The following is a 22,915-nucleotide window of genomic DNA, read 5'->3' on the forward strand; positions in this document are numbered from 1 at the left end:
GTGATCCTTTTGTGGATGATTTTGAAATCCACTTCTTTAATCTGTTTTAAACTCTCCAAGGTCTTCTCCATCTTGAAAAAATTAATTCAGTTAACACTGCTGTGCTTTCTATCATCCTATTTTTCTCTTTACTTTTACTGCCACCATTTCTTTATTCTCTACTTCATTTTCCCCACCTTGATACTGATATTGCTATATCCTTGGTCACTCCTGAGCTCCAAAATATCCAATCAACTTTTCTCGGTCCTCCACCCATTTGACGAGGCAGCTGTAGCACACTGGTATAGAGCAGTGTATCCTAATCCTTTTCTCATCATGGTACGCATAAAATCAAAGTATTGCTGCATTTGAATCCTGCTTTCCTACTCACCAGCTGGGTGACTTCACCTCTCTGCCTGTTTCATCCATTCTGTAAAGTGAAGTTAATAATAGTATCTTCTTAACAGAATGGTTAGGATTTAGTGAGATATGTGCAAAAAGGTTCTTGGATACTTGTTCATAGCATCATTATTCACAATAGCCAAAAAGTAGAAGCAACCCAAATGTCCATTTACAAATGAATGGATAAATAAAATGTGGTATATACATACAAGAGAATATTATTCAGTCATAAGAAGAAATCAAATTCTGATACATGCTACAACATGGATGAACCTTGAAAACATTATGTTAAGTAAAAGAAGCCAGACACAAAGGGACAAATACTGTATGATTCCACTTACATAAGATATCTAGAATAGGCAAATTGGTAGAGACAGAAAGTAGAGGTTACCAGGGGATGGGGAGGATAGAGGGACAGAGAGTTATTGTTTAATGAGTATACAGGTTCAATTTGGGATGACGTTCTGGAAATGGATAGTGGTGATGGTTGTACAACATCGTGAATGTACTTAATGCCAATGAATTGTACACTTTAAAATGGTTAAAAAATGGTAGCTTTTAACCTTATGTGTTTTTTTTTACCACAATAAAAAAAATCACCAATAAAGCTTTCCAACCTCTTGGTGGAGAATAAATTGGAGGGAGTAGAAGCAAGGACAGGGGCACTATACGGGGGAGGTCCTACAGCAGCTCAGGCCAGAGATGATGGTGGCTTCAGCAGGGTGGTATAGTAAGAGTGCCCTCACTGTACTTTCTGGAAGAGAAGTAGGAAGTAGGTGAAGAATTGAGGAAAGCGAGTGAAGTGCTCAGGGTCAGATCAGAGAACTCTGAACCATCATGGGCACAAAGGGTAGAGGAAGGATGGGGCTATTTCTGTGTGTTTTCTGCCTGCCAGACACTGTGCTAGCACTTTATCCCCTGCATCTCCTAAAGGAGATACAATATCTCTAATCCTTCCAGTAGCGCTCTACACTGCTCTGTCCAATATGGTAGCCACCACCCACATGTGGCTACTGAGCATTTGAAATGTGACTGGTCAGAATTAAGGTGTGCTAAAAGTTTAAGACATATAATACTAGTTTTTGAAGACTTAGTACAGAAAAAAGACTATAATTTCTTATATTGATTACATATTAAAATGATAATATTTGTGAAATATTAGATTAAATAAAATATATTATTAAAATTTACCAAAAAAGTTCTTAGACCAGTTCCTGGCACATAGAAAATTTTTTATTAAATTCACCATTATTGCTGAAACATTTGATTATGAGACTGACACGCAGCCTTCTGTGCTAAGGAGGCAGGTTATTGCTGAAACATTTGATACTTTTGATTGCTCTTTCCATTTTGAAACTCACCTTTAGCATCCATACACTATTGTTATCCTCACATTTTTCTGATTGTCCCATCTTTGTCTCCTTTTCTTTCCCCATCTTGCCTCTAAACAAGAAAATACCAGAAGGTTAAAGTTTACTATTCTGCCCTTCTTTCTCCACACACCATCAATTACTCTCATTGTTAAGATCTTAGAAATGGGGGAACATAATTGGCTAGAAAAATCACTGGGTAGCACAAAGATCAGATAAGCTAAATTTCTATGTTATGTTGTGCACACAATGAGTAAAGATTGATATTTATGTTCTGCATCATTTAAGAGACGGGATCTGATTAAAAAGATATGCTGTGTAAGCAGCTGAGAAGGAGGATTTGGCTTAGTGTGGCAGTGTCTGGTCCAGGCAGAGAGCCATGCACATAGCCTCTATCTCATGGATATTTAGTGATGTTCATGGGAAATCTGAGATTATAATTACTAGAATGTGGAATTTGTGATCAGATGAGCCACATTTTAGTATTTTTTTCTAAATCTCTTTGAATAACAGGTTTCAATAAGAAAACAGGCAATTCAGCATTTATATAAAAGATATATTTTAGATAATTTGGCTACTAATATTAAGGTAGTAATAATTTCAAAACTCCAAGATAGTGACAAGGAGGAGTAGACCTGAGTCCAAGTCATGACTTTGGCAATTTCTGCTTCAGTCCTTGGATAGATCATATAATCTCTCTTAGGTCTAGTTTTTTTTTTTTTTTTTTACTGCTAAAAATAGAGATTTTTGTTTGTTTTTTAGAGCTGCTTTCACAGCAAGTAATATGAATATTTCTGATAAAACACTTTTAAAGAAATAACTCTAATCACAAGGCAAACTAAAATTTCCATGCATTAGCACAGTGAGATGTATCTGGAAAATAATGTAGATTATTAGACCAATTATTAGACTATTTATTTATTTAAATAAGAATCTTCAGTGTAATTTCTCACAGAATGTTCTTTTTGGAATTTGCACAGTTGCTAGTGGAGTATCCTTGAAAACATGCAAAACTATAGCTCCTGCACCAGGAGCTGAGTGGTCAGTTTTGACTCTGGCTGGTTTTACAGGAATAAATGTTGTTCTGTATTACTTTTCATAAATCTATTTGCATATAAATTTAAAATATATAAATGGTTTTATAGAATGAAGTTGCACCTGAAGGTTATCTACTTCTTTTCAGTGAGTCTGACCTGCAGTTTCCTTGCACAGACACATAAACATAAAATGATAAACCATCTTACTAAAGTTGAAGTATTGTCAATCTTGTAAAAATACTCATACTTTGTTTTTTCTTTACAGCTCCCTCTCAGAAAAGAAGCTGTTATTCTTGCTAACAGCCTAAGTATATGTGAGTGTCCCAGAATTGAATTTCTACAGCAAAAGTACAAGGAGGAGAAGAAAAACTCTCTTGAGCATGAGCTCTGCAGACATGGTAATACAAGTATGCGGTGTTTCTGAACTTTTAAGTTCTGAGTATTCAAATTCATTAATTATTTGCATAATATTTTTGATACTTGGTTTTATCAACCTGGGTGGTTTTCTGAAACCCATTTTAGTTAGTGTTTACCAGTGTAGTGATACATGACTTTCTGATCTATTACTTTAGTCAGGTTGTCAACAAATATTTACTGAGTGATTATTATCAGCAACATCAATAGGGTGAGACTAATTCGTTAATCATATTTAATCCATCTTATATGAAATAAACACTTTTCATAATCTGCTTCTGTTCATTAAGTTGTGTCCTAAAAATAAACTTACCATATTTATGTACATGTTATACACACACACACACACACACACACAATCACCATACAAACCCCAAATTCATAGGAAAGAGAAAAGAGAACTTGGCCTATTTACATGATAATCATTATATAAAGCACTTGGGAAGGCAGGCCTTATTTGTCCTTAATTATCAAAATATAAGATGATAAGAAAACCTGGTTATTAATCTAAAGTTGGCTAAAGACAAATTGTGAAGTGTGTGGATTGCTTTAAAGTTGCTTTATAGAAGATAAATGTTTGGTATCTTAATTTAGTCACAGTTATTAGTACTTTATGTGCACCTTGAATATATGTAAATAAAAGTACATGAGTCAGTTTGTAGGACACTTCTGGGAGAGGTTCTCAGGTACCCACAGACTGGAGACAAAGACCAGCTCATCATGTCCTCTCTTGCCCCACCCTCTTCCACTTTTCATTCTTCAGTTCCACCAGTATTTACTGAATGCTTACTGGGTATTAGGCACTTGGTTGGTGATAGGGATTTAGTCAATACAGACTAGACAGTTTCTCCTTTATGGTGCTTACAAACAATAATATCCAAATAAATGTAAAATTACAATTATAATAAGAGCTACAAAGATGAAGTATTAATGCATAGTACCAAAGAATGTAAAATAAAGAGAACTGATCAGGTCAGGGAGTAAGGGACATCTATTCTTTGGTTTCAACTATCCAACCTTCTGAAGACTGGGTAGTCAGAAATTTGGTTAACTGAATTCTATAAAAGTAATATTCTAGGTTCCAGACTCTAGCTCTGTTAAGATGATGCATGCTGAACTAAATTATGTGTGTTTTGCAGTCTTTCATTCAGTTAATAATAATCAGAAAATTAAGCAGATTACTGAATCTAGAAAGAACTACTATTTGAAAAAACCATTTGCTTTTTTTCTCATCCTTCTCCATTCTCATTTAAGAAATATCCATGATAGGGACTTCCCTGGCAGTCCAGTTGTTAATACTTCACCTTCCATTGCAGGGGGTGCTGGTTCGATCCCTGGTCAGGGAGCTGAGATCCCACATGCCTTGTGGCCAAAAAACCAAAGCATAAAATAGAAGCAATATTGTAACAAATTCAATAAAGACTTTAACAATAGTCCACATCAAAAAAAATCTTTAAAAGTAAAAGAAATATCCATGATGTTTTTCTTGATCCTTCTGGAATATACTTTCTAAAACAATTAGATTCTCCCAATTTACATTTCATAACTTGTGCATAGTTTTAAAAAGTCATCTGAATACTTTATGCATAGTAATTAGAAGTTGTTTCATAGGATTCAGTGACTCCTAGAGATCCTTAGGATTTAGTGAATTTCAAGGTTCCTTAATATCTAAAGGGAAAAGAAATGTTCATCCATTCAGTAGACATATATTGAGTGCCTCTTATGATCTAAGCTATGTGCTGATGATACAGAGATGAATTTTTACCTAGTTAACAAGAACAAAAAATTCCTTAAATTAATTCATAAAAATATTGATAAATATTGTCTTCTTTCCTTCTTCCTTCTCTGTAAAGCTTTGCTTGCTATAATCACAGGAATTCTCTTTTATAAACATTTTATTTATGCAACAAATATTTATTGAGCTTCTATTTTGGATCAAGCAGTGTGCTGTGTGCTTTACGGTGGCAGACAAGATAGCCAGGATCTCTACCTTTACAAAATATATAGTCAAGTCTGGGGCCAATAAGGAAGATGATATTGGAAAATTATTCAAATGAATTAGTGTTAAAACATTTTGTTTTTTCACACTAGGCATCCTCCTGATTACAAAGGTTTTCCTTGGCCAGAGTGTTCAGGCTCGTGATCAGGACTCCATCAGTCAAGCCAACTACCCAATGATTAATTCAGTGTTCATTCCTCGAAAATATTTACTAAGTATGTCTGCCATGAGATAAATCTTTTTTCATCTTTCTGAATACAAAATGTTTTCATTTAATACAGATGCTTACAGTTTAACCTCTACCTAACAAAACTTATAAACTTAATAAAAACCTGTTCCTAGCTACTAATGAACTTCTATATTTCTATTTCCTACTTCAGTGACATTTATATATGTGTGCATGTAGATATTTTATTTTGTAAAAGTTTGTTTTATGTTTTATATACACAGATATATATATATGTATAATATATTATATGTATTTCAAAAAAAAGAACCCACCCAACTTTTAACAACAAAAAAGTAATATATTTGTCAAAAACTATATGGCTAAACATTGAATAGAAAAGTGAAAAAGTATGAAAAGGAAAAGGAGATGAATAAAACTAAACCCTACTAGTCTGTGTAGTGAAAGGGTGACTAGTATTTATAGAATTAAGAAATTGTCTACAGTGGTGGGAAGATATAAGAGAAAATACCTCAATGACATAATATTTGGAACTTACTGAGTTTGTTGTTTATTAATCTATGTAAGGGTGAAAAAAGTATATTAAATATCATTTTGAAGAGTGTTTGTTTGTTTTGCTTGTTTTTGTTTTTTATTTTATCCTAGATTCTATCATGGGACAAAGAAACTGTGATTGCAGCATTCGGCAGTACAAGTGGTTTGTCTTTGATCATGACCTTGTTTTGCCTGAATACATCGTAGAATTTGAGTATATTACAGTGGTATGAATGCATTTTTAAAAATTTTTCTTTATTTTTTTGGCTGCGGCGGGTCTTAGTTGCGGCACGCGGGATCTTCGTTGAGGTATGCAGGATCTTTCGTTGTGACACACAGGCTTCTCTCTGTGTGGCACATGGGCTCCAGGGCGCGAGGGCTCTGTAGCTGTGGCGCGTGGGCTTAGTTGCCCTAGGCATGTGGGATCTCAGTTCCCTGACCAGGGATCGAACCCACATCCCCTGAATTGGAAGGCGGATTCTTTACCACTGGACCACCAGGGAAATCCCATGAATGCATTTTAAAAACTGGAATTCCTTAAATGGAACAGAACAGTAAGTTGAAGCCTCATAATGTTATGTTTATAATATATATACAGGCATACCTCGGAAATATTGTGGGTTCAGTTCCAGACCACTACAATAAAGTGAATATTGCAGTAAAGTTAGTCACACTAATTATTTGGTTTCCCAGTGCATATAAAATTATTTTTACACTATACTGTAGTCTATTAAGTGTGAAACAGCGTTATGTCTAAAAAAATATATACATACCTTAATAAAAAAAAAGTATACTTCATTGCTAAAAAATGTTACTCGTCATCTGAGCCTTCAGTGAGTCATAATCTTTCTGCTGGTGGAGGATCTTACCTCCACGGGGATGGCTGCTGACTGATCAGGGTGGTGGTTGCTGAAGGTAACGGGTGGCCATGACAATTCCTTAAAATAAGACAACAATGAAGTTTGCCGCATCAATTGACTTTTTCTTTCATGATTGATTTCTCTGTAGAATTGCAGTGCTGTTTGATAGCATTTTACCCACAGAACTTCTTTCAGAATTGGAGTTAGTCCTCTCAAATCCTGCCACTGCTTTATCAACTAAGTTTATGTAATATTCTAAATCCTTTGCTGTCACTTCAACAGTCTTCACAGCATCTTCACCAGGAGTGGATTCCATCTCAAGAAACCACTTTCTTTGCTCATCCATAAGAAGCAACTCCTCATCTGTAAGGTTTTCTCATGAGATTGCAGTAATTCAGTCATATCTTCAGGCTTTACATCTAGTTCTCTTGCTATTTCCACCATATCTGCCAATACTTCCTCTACTGAAGTCTTGAACCCCTCAAAGTCATCCATGAGGGTTGGAATCAACTTCTTCCAAACTCCTGTTAACATTGATATTTTGACCTCTTTCTGAATCAAGAATGTTCTTAATGAGATCTAGAATGGTAAATCCTTTCCAAACAGTTTTCAATTTCCTTTTCCCAGATCCGTCAGAAGAATCTCTATCTATGGCAGCTATAGCCTTATGAAATGTATTTCTTAAATAATAAGACTTGAAATTTGAAATTAGTCCTTAATCCATGGGCTGCAGAAAGGACGTTATGTTAGCAAGCACAAAAACAACATAAATCTCATTGTACGTCTCCATCAGAGCTCTTGGGTGACCAGGTGCATTGTCAATGAGCAGTAGTATTTTTAAAGGAATCTTTTTTTTCTGAGCAGTAGGTCTAGACAGTAGGCTTAAAATATTCAGCAAACCATGTTGTAAACAAATGTGCTGTCATCCAGGTTTTGTTGTCCCATTTATAGAGCACAGGCAGAGTAGATTTAGCATTTAAGGGCCCCAAGATTTTCAAAATGGTAAATGAGCATTGGCTTCAACTAAAAGAGCCCCTAACAAGTGACTCAGCCTGTCCTTTGAAGCTCTGAAGCCAGACACTGACTTCTCCTTTTTGGCTATGAAAGTCCTAGATGGCATCTTCTAATATAAAGCTGTTTTCATCTACATTGAAAATCTATTTTTTAGTGTAGTGACCTTCATTAATGATCTTAGCTGGATCTTCTGGATAACTTGCTGCAGCTTCTACATGAGCACTTGCTGCTTCACCTTGCACTTCTATGTTATGGAGACGGCTTCTTTCCTTGAACCGCATTGAACCAACCTCTGCTAGTTTCAGACTTTTCTTCTGCAGTTTCCTCACCTCTCTCAGCCTTCATAGAATTGAAGAGAGTTAGGGCCTTGCTCTGGATTAGGCTTTGACTTAAGGGGATGTTGTGGCTGGTTTGATCTTCTATCCAGAGCACTAAATCTTTTTCCATATTAGTAATAAGGCTGTTTCACTTTCTTATCATTCATGTGTTCACTGGAGTAGTACTTTTAATTTTCTTCAAGAACTTTTCCTTTGTATCCACAGCTTGGCTAACTATTTGGAGCAGGAAGCCTAGCTCTCAGCCTATCTCAACGTTCAGCATGCCTTCCTCACTAGACTTAGTCATTTCTAGCTTTTGATTTAAAATGAGAGGTATGTGACTCGTCCTTTCACTTGAACACTTAGAGGCCATTGTAAGCTTACTAACTGGCCTTATTTATTTATTTATTTATTTATTTATATTTGCGGTACGCGGGCCTCTCGCTGTTGTGGCCTCTCCCGTTGCGGAGCACAGGCTCCGGACGTGCAGGCTCAGCGGCCATGGCTCACAGGCCCAGCCACTCCACGGCATGTAGGATCTTCCCGGAACGGGGCAGGAACCCGTGTCCCCTGCATCAGCAGGAGGACTCTCAACCACTGCGCCACCAGGGAAGCCCCTAACTGGGCTTATTTTAAGACTGTTTTGTCTCAGGTAATAGAGAGGCCCAAAGAGAGGGAGAGAGACAGGGAAATGGCTGGTCAGTAGAGTAGTCAGAACACACACAACATTTATTAAGTTCACCATCATATATGAGCATGGTTTGTGGCACCCCAAAATAATTACAATAGTAACATCACAGATCACAGATCACCATAACAAACATAATAATAATGAAAAAGTTTGAAATATTATGAGAATTACCAAATGTGACACAGAGACATGAGGTGAGCAAAGGCTGTTGGAAAAATAGCACCGATAGACTTGCTTGATGTCTTCAATTTGTAAAAAATGGCAATAAACCAAAACACAATAAAACAAGGTATGCCTATATATAAATATAAAATGATTATTCTTTAAAGGACTTAATTTTCAAAACAAATCATTATGACACCTAAATATTTTATCATGCAAATATATTACATGAGTAATATATAACTGTAGTCTCACTGGAAAAGATTCAAACTGTATTGAAGAATATAGAATAAACATGAACATCTGCTTTCACCTCAATCTCACCACCACTCCCTTTCCTGAAGGCATCCACCATTAATAGCTTTGTGGGTTTGCTTTCAATCTTTTTTTCTGTGCATTTACACATATAACAACTTATACCATTTTACGTAGTAGAGTCAAGTTCTAAGTGTTCTGTAAATTTTTTGCCTTTAACAACATGGTTTGGACAAATTTCACTTCAGTACACATAGGTCTATACTTCAGTCTTTTGGTGACTTCATACTATTCAGTAATAATCTGACTTATTTGACTGTTCCCCTAGTGATGAAACACAGGTTGTCTCCAATTTTATTACTATTTAAAACAGTATTTCAGTGAGTATCACTGCAGATGCATCTTCCATACAAGTATGGAAGTTTTTCTGCAGCACATATTTGTAGAAGAATTGGCTAGTCAAAGGATATATGGATATATGTGTTTTAATTTTGATAGATTTTGCCAGTACTCTTTACAGAAGTTGAACCATTTTATAAATTTCCAACAGTGTGCGACAGTGCTTGTTTCTTTACATCTTTACCAACACAGGTATTATCAATCTTTTTGTTTATATCTGATGGCCAAAGAAAGGATATTTTATCCTTTCATGTGCTTATAGATTATTTACAATTTTATGAATCACCTGTTATATCCTTTGACCATTTTCTGTTGGACTCTATCTTTTTCATATTGATTGGAAAAATCTTTATATGCATTCTAGATGTTAATCCTTTATCTTTTATATATATTGCAAATGTTTTCTGTCACTTGTATTTTCATTTTATTCGTAGCGAAAAAAGTATTTGTCATTTTCATTTGTAATTTACAAGTTAATTTTTAAGAGATCAGATCTCTCCATCTTTTACATTATGGATTCTGAATTTTATGTCTCATTTCATAAGGCTTATATAAATATTCTCCTTTATTTTCTTCCAATACTAATATAGGTTGTTCTAAAATTTTTAGCTTTTTTTTTTTTTTTTTTGGCTGTGTCGGGTCTTAGTTGCAGTACACAGGATCTTCGTTGAGGCATGTGGGATCTTTTGTCGTGGCACACAGGCTCTTCTTTCGTTGCGGTGTGCGGGCTTCTCACTAGTTGTGGCGTGTGGGTTTTCTCTTCTCTAGTTGTGGTGTGCAGGTTTTCTCTTCTCTAGTTGTGGCATGCGGGTTTTCTCTTCTCTAGTTGTGGTGCGTGGGCTCCAGGGCGCATGGGCTCTGTAGTTGTGGCAGGTGGCTCTCTAGTTGAGGTGCCCAGGCTCAGTAGTTGTGGCACATGGGCTTAGCTGGCCCCGTGGCATGTGGGATCTTAGTTCCCCGACCAGGGATCAAATCCACGTCCCCTGCATTGGAAGGCGGATTCTTTACCACTGGACCACCAGGGAAGTACCTAAAACTTTTAGCTTTTTAATTCTATCTAGAAATTGTTTTATTCTGTGTGAGGTAGGGGAGGTCAAATAATTTTATCCTTGAAAATGGACCAAGCATCATCTTTTTTACTCTATTTTGAAATATTAGCTATCATTAAAATTATTTTCATATATAAGTGGTCTATTTATAGATCCTTCTATTTCTGTTCCATTGATCTCTCTGTCTAATCTTGGACACCTACCACATTATTTTGGTTATTACAACCTGATGATATGTTTTGATATGTGATAGGGCAAATTCTCTTCCCCTGTCCCCACTTATATATTTTTTAAAATTCTTGGCTATTCTTGAACATTTTCCTTTCCAAATAAAATTTAGAAACAGTTTGTTAAGTTCTATTTAAAAGTCCTACTAGGATTTGATTGTGATTGTATTGAATTTAAATTTAATTTGGGGCAAACTGACTATTTTGTAGTATTGGGCCTCTCATCCAGGAACATGATAAGTTATTCCATTTACTCAAGTGTTCTCCAACATTTTCCTTTATATACGTCTTAAACATTTCTTGTTAAGTATAGTTCTGGGCATTTATATTTTATATTGTTATGAAGCGGATTGAATCGGTCAAATATGCTTTCAGCAAAAGACACAGAAATCCGAACAAACAGAAAACAGAATAACTGAAATAACAAGAAGTAGTGAGGCCAAGTCCCTGGCTGTTGTGACTGACTTCAGTGATGTCGGCAAAGAGCTCCATCATCCTTCTGCTTGCCACTTCGTGAGCTCTTTTAATCGGAATATTCAGTTCTTTCGTCACCTCTGGGAAGTTTCTTTCTCTTAATTCCTTGATCATTTCTTCTCTTCCATTCTCTGTTAAGCCCTCTGGAACCTCTGTTTGTTAAACATTGGACATTCTGAACTGATCCTGCATGTATTTTAATTTTTTTCTCTTGTATTTACATTTCCATTTTTAAATTCTGTGTTCTGGAAGATGTCCTCAATATTAGCTTCCACTTGCTAATTTGATTTGCTGTCGTATCCATTTGGTTTCTCAGAACGTTTATTGAATATTTTCTATTTCACTAATTGTTTTTATTTTGACTTCAAAGCATTTACCCTATTCTTTTCTATAGCAGCCTATTCTTTTATAGATGCTTTGTTCTCCCAAATTTTAAAAAATTATCTTATGGGGACTTCCCTGGTGGTCCAGTGAGTAAGACTCCATGCTCCCAATGCAGGAAGCCCGGGTTTGATCCCTGGTTGGGTAACTAGATCCCCCACGCATGCTGCAACTGAGAGCTCACGTGCCGCAACTAAAGATCCCGCATGCTTCAATGAAGATCCCGCATGCTGCAACTAGGACCGGTGCAGCCAAAATAAATAAATAAATATAAAATGAAAAAGTAAAAAAAAATTCTCTTAGGGACCATTTTGGTTTTTTCTAGACCCATTTCTGTTTGTTCATGTTGTTTTTGCCCACTCATCCACAGTTCTTATGATAATTACTCAGTTGCCTGATAATTACCTAGAGCATCCTCCTGCTATTTTACTTGTTCACTCTGAACAACAAGTTTCTTGGAATCTGCTCTTTGAAGTGGTTATCTCCTGCACATATTTTGGCTGCAGGTTACATTCCTGCTCCTATTTGTCTGTCAGTTCAGTCCCTTCTGATTTATATCTCACAATTTTTAGTCTTTTGTTGGTACCCTCTCCACTGTTATAAAATATTTTTAAATTGTCTTTTGCTAGTTTTACGGAATTTTCAGCAGGAGGACACACCCATTCTTAGCCCACAATTTTAATCTACTCTCACAGATTTCCTAATGTGATACTCATCATAGATATTACTATATAACAGGAAAAAAAGTTAATTCATCTTTCCTACATAGCCTATTTCTTTTTTAAAATGATAAATACAGCAACCAAATTTTCAACATTTTTAATAAATTTTTTAGGTCAAGGCTCACTCTTTATTTTCTGCATTCAACAATGTTATCCTAGAAGAAAGCAAAACAAATTCAGAAGGATCAGTATTGTCCCAGGATTTGAAATTTGATGATGAAGTTATAAAAATGGACCCCAGGGTCAAGCCCAGACCAAAACTTATTAGCTTGGATGATAAAACAATACTTTCCCTTGCCAAGACTAGCATTTACAGTCATATTGTGGTGAGTATTATGAGGAATAAAATTTGGGGACACGAACCTTGAATTTGGTCAGAATCTATCGCATGAAATCTAAAGATATTAAACCACCTATCTGATGATGCCAGGCAGCATGCTGTCCATGCTGGGCATGCTTAAAAGTGCCCAGCCCTTTTCTTCTACAGATCAGTGTTGTCCAGTAGTAATATAATATGAACCACATATGTAATTTTGAATTTTCTATTAGCCACATTTTTAAAGATTTTTAAAATTAAAAGGTAAGATTAATTTTAATAATATATTATAGTTAACTCAATATATCCCAAATATTATCATTTCAACATACAGGCAATATGAAGATTCATTAACAGATAGTTTCATGCTAAGTCTCTGAAACCTGGAGTATATTTTACACTCACAGTACATCTCAGTTCACAGTTCAAGTGCTCAATAGCCCCATGTGACTAGGGGCTATCATAGAGGACAGTGGAGGTCTAGAGGTAGCCTTGTAATTTGCAAGGAATTTCATTCCTGAATAACAAATAAACTCTCTTTAACTGATTAAGATAGTAAGTTTCAAAACAGTTTCCAGGACCAATCAACATAGAATACAGGAGTTTTATCTTTACAAAATTAATCAACAGAATTTGAGTAACTTATTGAAGCAACTTACTTTACACTGAGGAAATTCTATTGAGATATTAAGCCTCCCTCGATATCTTGACTCTCAATCTGTCCATTTCAAATCTGCTACCATTCTGTCCAAATTCCCCTTATCTCCGACCTAGACTACTTCCATAGGGCTACTACACAACTCCAGGAGGCACCATGCACATTGTATTCTGTTAATGTGCTCTTTGGATGCCATTCACTATATAACTTGACTATAACTCAATACAAGGTGTGTGTGTCTGTGTGTTGGGGGGTGGGAAGGTACATGCCTACTAGAGCTATGCAAAAGAGGCATTGTCCTGCTTCCGCTTTAAGGCCACAACCCATTCTCCATGTTGAAGCGAGAGGAGTCTTTTCAAAATGCAAGTCTGATTTGTCACCCCTCACTACTCCTATTTGAAATGCTCAAATGATTTTCCATTGTTTTAAAAATAAAACCAGAGTCCTTAATATGGCCTATAGGGTTTTGCATGACCTGGTCCCTGGCCTGTCTTTCCACACTCTTCTCATATTACCCTCCCTTTAGCAATCTGTGCTCAGCCTCCTTCTTGTTTCTTTAATGTACCCTGTTTGCAGCCACACAGAGCCTCTGCACTTGTACTGTACTCCTGCACTGTACTCCTGCATGGAATGTTCTCCCCGACCCCGTTTCTCCTAGTTAACTCCCACACATATTTTTGATCTATACTTAAGCATTAAATCCTTCTCTTACCTCTAGGTCTAGATAAGAATCTAAGTAAGATTCCTTTGTCATATGCTTTGTATTCTTCCTAAACTATAAATTCCACAAGGGCAGAGATTAGGCTGTTCTTAGTCATTTATATTCCCAGCATGAGGGCAACAATATAAGATTGTACAGTGTACATTGAACAAAAGGGCCACACCTAAGGGGCAACTTTCAAATAAGAGTAGTATATTTACTACAACAATTTTTTGATGACTGTTGGTAAAATTTTTTTACTAACAAAATCAGCCTATTACAACAATTTTCTAAAAGCTGGAAAATAAAGGTGTCTTGAGGTAAGGATGCCTTTTTCTAATTTACTCATATACACTGAGTGGACTAGCATCAACTCTGCCATTATCTAGCACAATACCTAGCACACATGAGATACTCATTAGTTACTTGTTTTAAAACAGAATGTCTTGAGTGGTTCTTAACAAAGAAAGTGGGTTGTTTGTTTGAACTGGCAGAAGTAGTAAACAAATTGATATTAACTGATAAATTGATAAGAATACTTAAGAAGACAAATTATTCTTACATGACGCTATCTTTCTATGCATGCACTGAAAGCTAAGGTACAGATAAAAATTCAGAAATGATTTTTATCTTGAAAGTCAATTAATTTGCTCCATCGTTACATTTCTAAATCCATAGTTTATGATGACAGTTTTTTCTCAAGTAATTGTGTGAAACAGAAAGTTAAAAATATTTTTTAAAATAATAAGTGAGGTCAACAGTTTTCAGCCTGCTTCTAAAAATATTTGAAACACTTTTTAAAGAAAGTTTATGGGATTGCTTTAGTAAAACTGTGTTAGCATCAGCCAACAAATCTTCAAGTCTAGGAAATTGTCGTTATCTTAGAGGATTATTATTAGAGAGGAAGGAAAACTTCATAACATGATGGCAATATCACCACCTTTATCATAAGTGTGCAGTATACTTATTACAGGAGCAATCTTCCAGCTGACAGCATGGAAAAATTGTTTCTGAACTATATTGTCAAGATTTCATATTTGAGTAATGAATTCTTGATAATAAAGCTTCAGTAATGAAAGGTTTAATAAATGAATGTGCTCTGATTGGACTGAGCTTCTAGAACATGTATTCCTATAGATTTAAAGGGATTAAATAAAAAAAGTTAAAAAAAAAAACAGCACCAGAAGGTAGGTCTTTTTTATTATCTTTGGTTTGTGATAAGAAACAGAGAGGAGAGTTAAGACTTCAGAATACCTTGGCCAGCTTGTGACCTCCGCCTGACTGTATTAATTTGGTCAACATGCATAACATAAGAATGGAGGGGCTTTTTCATATTAAATTTGCCTATATTGCTTAAAAGCCAGCAAGTTTTCTAGGGTTTCCAGTAAGAATACTAGATATTAGAAGAAGGATATTTAGATATCACACCCTTTGTTCTCCCTTCTTTGTGCCGTTACTGTAAGAGAAACTGAGGGGAGGGTACATACCTCTTATTTTCTTTTCAGTTATCCCCACTAGGTCGAGTTTTATGAGGACATCTATAAAAAAAAATAAAATATGTAGAAATAAAAAATCCAGAGTAACATAATTTTATATTCTCTTACAGCACAATTAAATACTGAAAATTAGAGTTGTCAGTTATGTCTGGCTTTTGCACTGATTTATTCATTTAGCATTTACTGAGATTTGCTGTATTTTAGGCAATGAAGTAAGTATTGGGGGTTCAATGAATAAGTTATTTTCCCTGCCCCAAGGATATTATTTCAGTGGAGGAGACAGATATGGAAACAAATACAGGAAATTTGGAGTTGCTAGGAGAGGTCCACAGAAAGAGGTGGGTTTTTTGTGGATTTTTGAAGGATATGAGAGATTTCATTGTTTTTGTCTTCCAAGCAGAGGAAATACTTTATCTGTAAGCACATGGTTTTGAAAGATCCTGGTGTCTTCAGGGAACACTGAGGAATTCAGTGTGACTAGAACATAGGGTGTGTGACAGTGGAAGTATAGGTGTAGGTTGGAATACAAAGAAGATACATGAGGCTGTGGCTGGAAGAGTAAGAGGTTATAGCCACATCAGGATGGATTTCAGAAGGCAAATTTATAAGTTTACATTCTTTTGTTTAGGGAATAGGCTCTCTGTTTTTAAAGACCCTAACTTTGATAGCTTGTGTTTAGATTTAACTGTGGTCAGACTGGTGGTATAGAAATCCAGTAGAAACTATTATAGTAGTCCAAAGGACAAATAATAGTCTGAACTAAGGCACTGTAGTGGTGATGGTATGGAGCAGTTGGTTTGAGAAACATTTCTAGAATCAAATGTATATAGAAAAGAGGGGAAACGGATGATCAACAATACCTGTTAGTGAAACTCTTAATCAGAATTGAAAATATGGACTGCCAAGCAGATAAGAGAAGATGATGAATTCAATTGTGAACATGTTAAGGGTAAGGTATCTGTAGAATCTTGTCATATGTGACCTGTAAACTAGTCTGCATAAATTGGCCCTTCTTCATTTTAGCAAAATTTTGATAACTATTTGACATTCAATTGTTTCTCCCTTCCAGGAATTTAGTTATGTCCACAGTATAATAGGGTATAAGATAAGATAGTGGTGGTAAGTGAAGAGGGTTGGGAGGTAGATACCTGATTTTATCATGATACCCATTTGTTGTGAATAGTGTGGTCAATTATACTGACATTTTCTTGTGCCACTATTTATTTTGTAGACTATACATAAATCTTCATTTGATACCATTCACAATGGTATAGTTTAAAGAGAAAAATTATGTAGACATCAGGGTCTCCCCTAAATATAAAAATATAATAACATTCATTTTTATACAGCCCAGGATCAAATGGGCAGGGAAAATCTGGGCCAGATTCTGATGTAGAAACTGTCTTAGACACTCTCCCAATTCCTTCTTTGATGTTGTGTCTCCCACTTTAACACCCTCAGCCTTTCTTCCTTAGTCCAGTGCCCTCATATGGTTTCCTGTAATCAGGGTGTATCCTTGCCATCCTTTCTCTTGCAAGGCAACCTAGCTAATATCCAAAATCTTTAGGGTCTACACTGTTCACTAGCCTGAGAGATAGGTCTGCCCTAATGAATATCACAACAAAATATTTAACGATTTTCTAAAATTTCATGCCGATTATTGATAAACTTAGAGCAAGCGGAAGATCAAATTAATCAAGAACCAGATGTAATGCTGCTATTAGAAATTATACCTTTTAAAATCAGATTATAAAATCAGACTATACTTTCAAAATTATATTTTTTCTCATTGGCTCTCTCTTAATGTTATTTAAATAGCTATAATTAGGATATAATCTGTCTTATTTTTTATTTACATTTTATTTTACTTCAGAGTCTGAATCTACATGGAAACAGCCTGAGTAAATTGAGAGATCTCTCCAAGTTAACAGGACTTCGAAAACTTAATATCAGCTTTAATGAATTTACTTGTTTAGATGATGTATACCACCTGGTAAGAACTGTCTTTTTGAAATTATTTAAGTAAAATAAAATTATTAATTTAATGAATAAATTATTTTTGTAATTTAGACCTCATATATACCATATTAACAGCCCAATTCAGGAACGAAACATACATAAACTATATATATAGTATGTTACTTTCTCTAAAATAGGCCTTAGATTTAGATTCTGTTTACAAACCAAATATACACCCGTGGTCATATCTTATTTCTAGCTACTTGAAAATAAATGTAAAACTACTCCAGACCTGTTTTTAAAATGTCATTTATAAAGTGTCATTTCCTATTTCTTCTGCTCTTTTCTTCTCACTTTTTTTTCTCCTTATTGTGAGTTTTTACTTCTTCACTTGCTAGTTTACCACTTCACAGCTAATTTTGTCAAGTCTTCCCATCTGTTCATTATCCATATGGTTAGTTCTCTTTCTCTCTGCCTTGTCCTTTCTACCCGCATTACACACATAGATCTTGTTTGATTTGTGTTTGCCTTCTTATAAATCAAGGACAAATACAGTAATACACATGTACACCAGGCGTGGATCTTATCTGGCTTTTGTTTTCCCTGTCAATGTCATATAACAAAAATAATTACATATGGGTTCCAGAACAGCAACCCAGCATCCCCTGTTTCCATAGGTCCCAAGTCACTGACATACCTTTTCAGAATATATCATCATTCTCATCTCTCGCTCATTCTCTACTCTATCTCCTTGCAACCATGTCAAGGCTCTTGTACTGCTACTTCTGTGACTGTGGTGAGAGTTGCTGCTTTGCTTATTGGCCTTAGATTTTAGTATTAAACCCTCTTCCTTTTTTCTTTTACCAAGCCAAAGTCCTTTCTTTTTAATTGAGGTAACATTGGTTTATGACATTATATAAGTTTATAAAAGTGTGTACAATATTATATTTCTACTTCTGTATACACTACAGTGCACTCACCACCAAAAGTTTAGTTTCTATGTATCACCTACAGTTGACCACCTTTACCCATTTTGCCCTCCCTCCACCCTACTTCCCCTCTGGTAATCACTACTGTGTTCCTTTTATCTATATGTTTATTTTTATTTGGTTTGTTCACTTATTTCAGTTTTTTTTACTCCACATACAAGTGATATCATACAGTATTTGTCTTTGTCTGACTTATTTCACTTATTTCACTTACCCTCCAAGTCCATCTATGTTGTTTCAAATGGCAAGATTTCATCTTTTTTATGTCTGAGTAATATTCCATTGTATATATGTACCACATCTTCTTTATCCATTCATCTGTTGATGGACAATTGGGTTGCTTCCATATCTTGGCAATTGTAAATAATGATGCTATGAACATAGGGGTGCATATTTTGAATTAGTGTTTTTGTACTCTTCAGATAAATAGAAATAGAATAGCTGGATCATATGGTGGTTCTATTCTTAATTTTTGAGGCATCTCCATACTGTTTTTCATAGTGGCTGCACCAATTTACATTCTCACCAACAGTGTATGAGGGTTTACTTTTCTCCACATCCTCTTTTTAATTCTTGCCTTTTTGATAATAGCTATTCTAATAGGCATGAGGTGATATCTCATTGTGGTTTTGATTTGTGTTCCCCTAATAATTAGTGATGAACATGCACCTGTTGGCCATCTGTATGTCTTCTTTGGAAAAAGCTCCTGTGCCAATTTTTAAAATTGGGTTGTTTGGTTTTTTTGTTGTTGTTGAGTTGAATGAGTTTTTTAATATATTTTTGATATCAGCCCCTTATCAGATATATGATTTGCAAATATCTTCTCCAGTTCAGTAGGTTGCCTTTTCATTTTGTTGATGGTTTCCTTTGCTGTACAGAAGCTTTATAGTTTGGTGTAGTCCCATTTGTTTATTTTTGCTTTTGTTTAGGAGACATATCTAGAAAGACATTGCTAAGACCAACGTAAAAGAGCATACTGCCTATATTTCTTCTAGGAATTTTAATGGTGTTGGGAAACTGGATGGCCACATGCAAAATGGATTAAAGACTTAACAGCAAGGCCAAAGTCCTTTTTAATAGAATTCCCCTTGGGTTTGGTATGCAACTGAGGAAAGAAGGTAGTTTAATAGAGGTCCCAGGACTATATATAAATTTGGGGCATTTTTGTTTAATTTTCTTCTAATGATTTGCTTGCAGTTCCAAAGGTTATAACAGGCATTATAATTTTGCTTAGGCACAGATTTAAAGACTAAACTCTTAAGTCATGCAAGGTGAGTGAGCTTAGCCAGCTGCCCAGCATGTATTTGCAATGTAGCTTTGTTGTTCTTTAATACAAGAATTTCTTTCATCATCATAGCCTCACAGCCTGCTTATTGGATGACTATTACCACAGTTATTTTACAGGTAAGGGAACTGGACACATTTTATGCCCAAGTGGTATTTTCAAATTTTAGAACTAGTAAAGGTAGCTAGATATAGACCCCTCAGACATTAAGAATCCAGTGTATAAACATGTCTCTAAAAATGATTGTAAGGATCTTCGGATGTTCAGAGAGAGGAGATACTGTACATGTAAAATAAAACACAGATACTGAAAACTACATACTACAAACAAGTGGTTTAGTAAATTATTATAAGGTGAACATGCTTGTTAACTAGCGTCCAGGTCAAGAAATAAAATTTTGCCACCTACAGCATAAACCCCTTCTATATGCCCCATTCCTTCAAGAAATCATTATCCTGACTGCTAATAGTTATCCTCTTCCTGCTCTTTTTCCCCTATAGTTCCATCACACAAATGTGTATCCCTAGCACAGAAATTTGGTTTTCCCTTTTTTTTAAAATGTACTGTATTTTTTAAGTCTCTTTTAAGTTTCCCTTCTATCCCCTTCTGCTCCCCACTGTTTATCTGTAGAAATACTTGGACCTTCAAAACCAGAGTTTCCCACAGTCCCCACCCTGCCAATTTGCTTACCTATGATACACCCTACATGCCCTCCACCCTCCAGATTTTCTACAAATTGGCAACTGGATCCAGAGATTGGATCAGACTCAGGTTCCATTCCTCTGGCAAGACTACAAGGGACACATAATGTCTAGTTGTCTCACTTTTCTGACTCTAGGAGCCATTATTAATGCCTGTATCTATTAATTCATTGGAGATTACAAAATAGCAACATTCTTATTCTAGAATTTATTTTTCATTTATTAATTGGAACACTTTTACATAAAGACGTTTCCCCTTATCTATTATTTGGATACCCAGTAGGACCATTCATATAGAAAATGCAGAATAGATGTGTGATTATTTGCCTTTATTTACCAACTTTGAAGATAATGAATTAGTTCCTTATGAATTCCCAAAGACAAGCATACTTTTTTAGTTTTAATATCATTAGGAATGCAAGGACTTAAACATATTTGATGATATTCAATTTACTGCAATTACTATCATGATTGAAGCTCAAATTTTCTCATCCTTAGCCAGTGGAAGCATCATAAGGTTAGCTCCTTTTGCCATGACCCTAGTAGTCTGTGATAGCTTCTTTGCCACCTGGTATGAAAGATGTTCCATACACATTTTATGTACTTTTCTGTTGCAGACAGGGGATCAACTATTTCTTCAAGGAGCCCTGGTTTCTTTTAGAGAAGTGGTATTTAAGGGCCACAATCTGGGTTGGTCATTGTTTCTAGGTCTTTCCATTGGACAGAATTTGTTGTGGGGGAGGTGTGTGTGTGTGGGGGTGTATGTGCAACTAAAACTAACCTCATGAATTTATATTGATACTTCCAATTCGAATTTAAGACTGCAAATCATTTAACTTAACCTTTCTCTGTTACTTACATCTATATCTTTTTCCCCACACCAATAATCCTGATTCTCAAGGATACAAGGTGATAGAATTAGGATATTTAATAATCACTCAGTTGTTTTATCCCCTATTACACACACAACAGTCTCAGAATGATAGCACTAATACTCTCATCAACATGTTACTGGAAAGATTTTTTTTTTTTTTTTTTTGCGGTACGTGGGCCTCTCACTGCCGTGGCCTCTCCCACTGTGGAGCACGGGCCCCAGACGCGCAGGCCCAGTGGCCATGGCTCACGGGTCCAGCCGCTCCACAGCATGTGGGATCCCCCCGGACCGGGGCATGAACCCATGTTCCCTGCATCGGCAGGCGGACTCTCAACCACTGCGCCACCAGGGAAGCCCTGGGAAAGATCTTTTTTAAATTTTGTGTATGTTCTTTTCATTCTTCTCTATTTTAAAAAATAATTAAAATTATCATACTATATCTACTTTGTTAGAGCATGTAGCCCTTACATTCTGTACACTCTCCCTTTTAGTTCATTGGTAATTGTGTATTTAATTCTTATCACCAGTTCTTAGGGTGGTATCAAACATTTTGATTGTCTGAAAAATATTCTATTATAGATTCCTCAGGAAGGGCTTACGGAAACAGTATCCCTTCAGTTACTGAATGTTGATAATAATTTATCTATGTCCTTTATACTTGAAAGGCAGTTTTGTTAGATATAAAATCCTTGGCTCACAATTTCTTTTCTTGGGCATCTTAAACGTTATTTCATTTTCTTCTGGCATAAAGTGTTGCAGTAGAAAAGTCTGATGAGAATGTATAATTTTTTCCCTTGTAAGTCACAGGCTTGGTTGTTCTGGGTCAATATTTCGGATTCACAGTATGCTTTTCCAAAATGTAGATTAAAATCATTTTTTCTTTTATTTTTTTGAACTGGAGGTTTTTAGCAATTTTTCTGTTTCCTTTCTTTGGTTCTCTTCTTTAGGAACTCCCATTATCCATATGTTGAATCTTTACCTATCTTCACTATTTGTCACTTTCTCTTGAGTCCTTTTTATCTCTCCATTTAGATTTTAAATTGATTTGATTTTTAAAATTTTCATCTTTTTCACCTTCTATTTATCTTAAGGCATTATTTGTTGTGTTTACTTCTTTTGTCTTTGACTAGTTTAATCTTCATTTCTGAAATGCTTTTATCATTTTATTTTGAATTCTTTTCTGGGTTCTTTCATCTCATTGCTGAGTTTTTCTAATCCAGATTTATGTTGTTATTTTGTATCTTGTATCATTCTTAAATCTTTTTGCTTGTTCTGAAATAATAGGTTTATGGTTATGATATGTTTCTTGGGCATATATTTCTGGTATACTTTTATTGCCTGCAGCAGTATAACAATATTTCTCTGTCTTACACACACACACACACACACACACACACACACACAGCTTTATCTGGGATTTGACCTTAATACTTTTTTGCTGCTCATTTTCCAGTGAAATTAGTT

The 22,915-nt window shown here is 35.4% G+C and overlaps 1 protein-coding gene across 1 annotated transcript in view; it reads left to right on the plus strand.

The window, feature by feature from the left end:
* LRRC9 (leucine rich repeat containing 9) overlaps nt 1-22,915 on the plus strand; it is a gene marked incomplete at its 3' end in the record, with an annotated part of 95,248 nt that overhangs the window by 22,202 nt on the left and 50,131 nt on the right. Inside the window, exons 12-16 of the mRNA XM_082617428.1 lie at nt 3,054-3,186; nt 5,294-5,416; nt 6,034-6,149; nt 12,587-12,799; nt 17,517-17,636. Of these exons, the coding sequence (XP_082473554.1) occupies nt 3,054-3,186; nt 5,294-5,416; nt 6,034-6,149; nt 12,587-12,799; nt 17,517-17,636 (705 nt within the window). The remainder of the gene's footprint in view (nt 1-3,053; nt 3,187-5,293; nt 5,417-6,033; nt 6,150-12,586; nt 12,800-17,516; nt 17,637-22,915) is intronic.

The sequence above is a fragment of the Mesoplodon mirus genome, assembly GCF_964341445.2.
Source record: "Mesoplodon mirus genome assembly, chromosome: 4".
Classification (NCBI taxonomy): Eukaryota; Metazoa; Chordata; class Mammalia; order Artiodactyla; family Ziphiidae; genus Mesoplodon; species Mesoplodon mirus.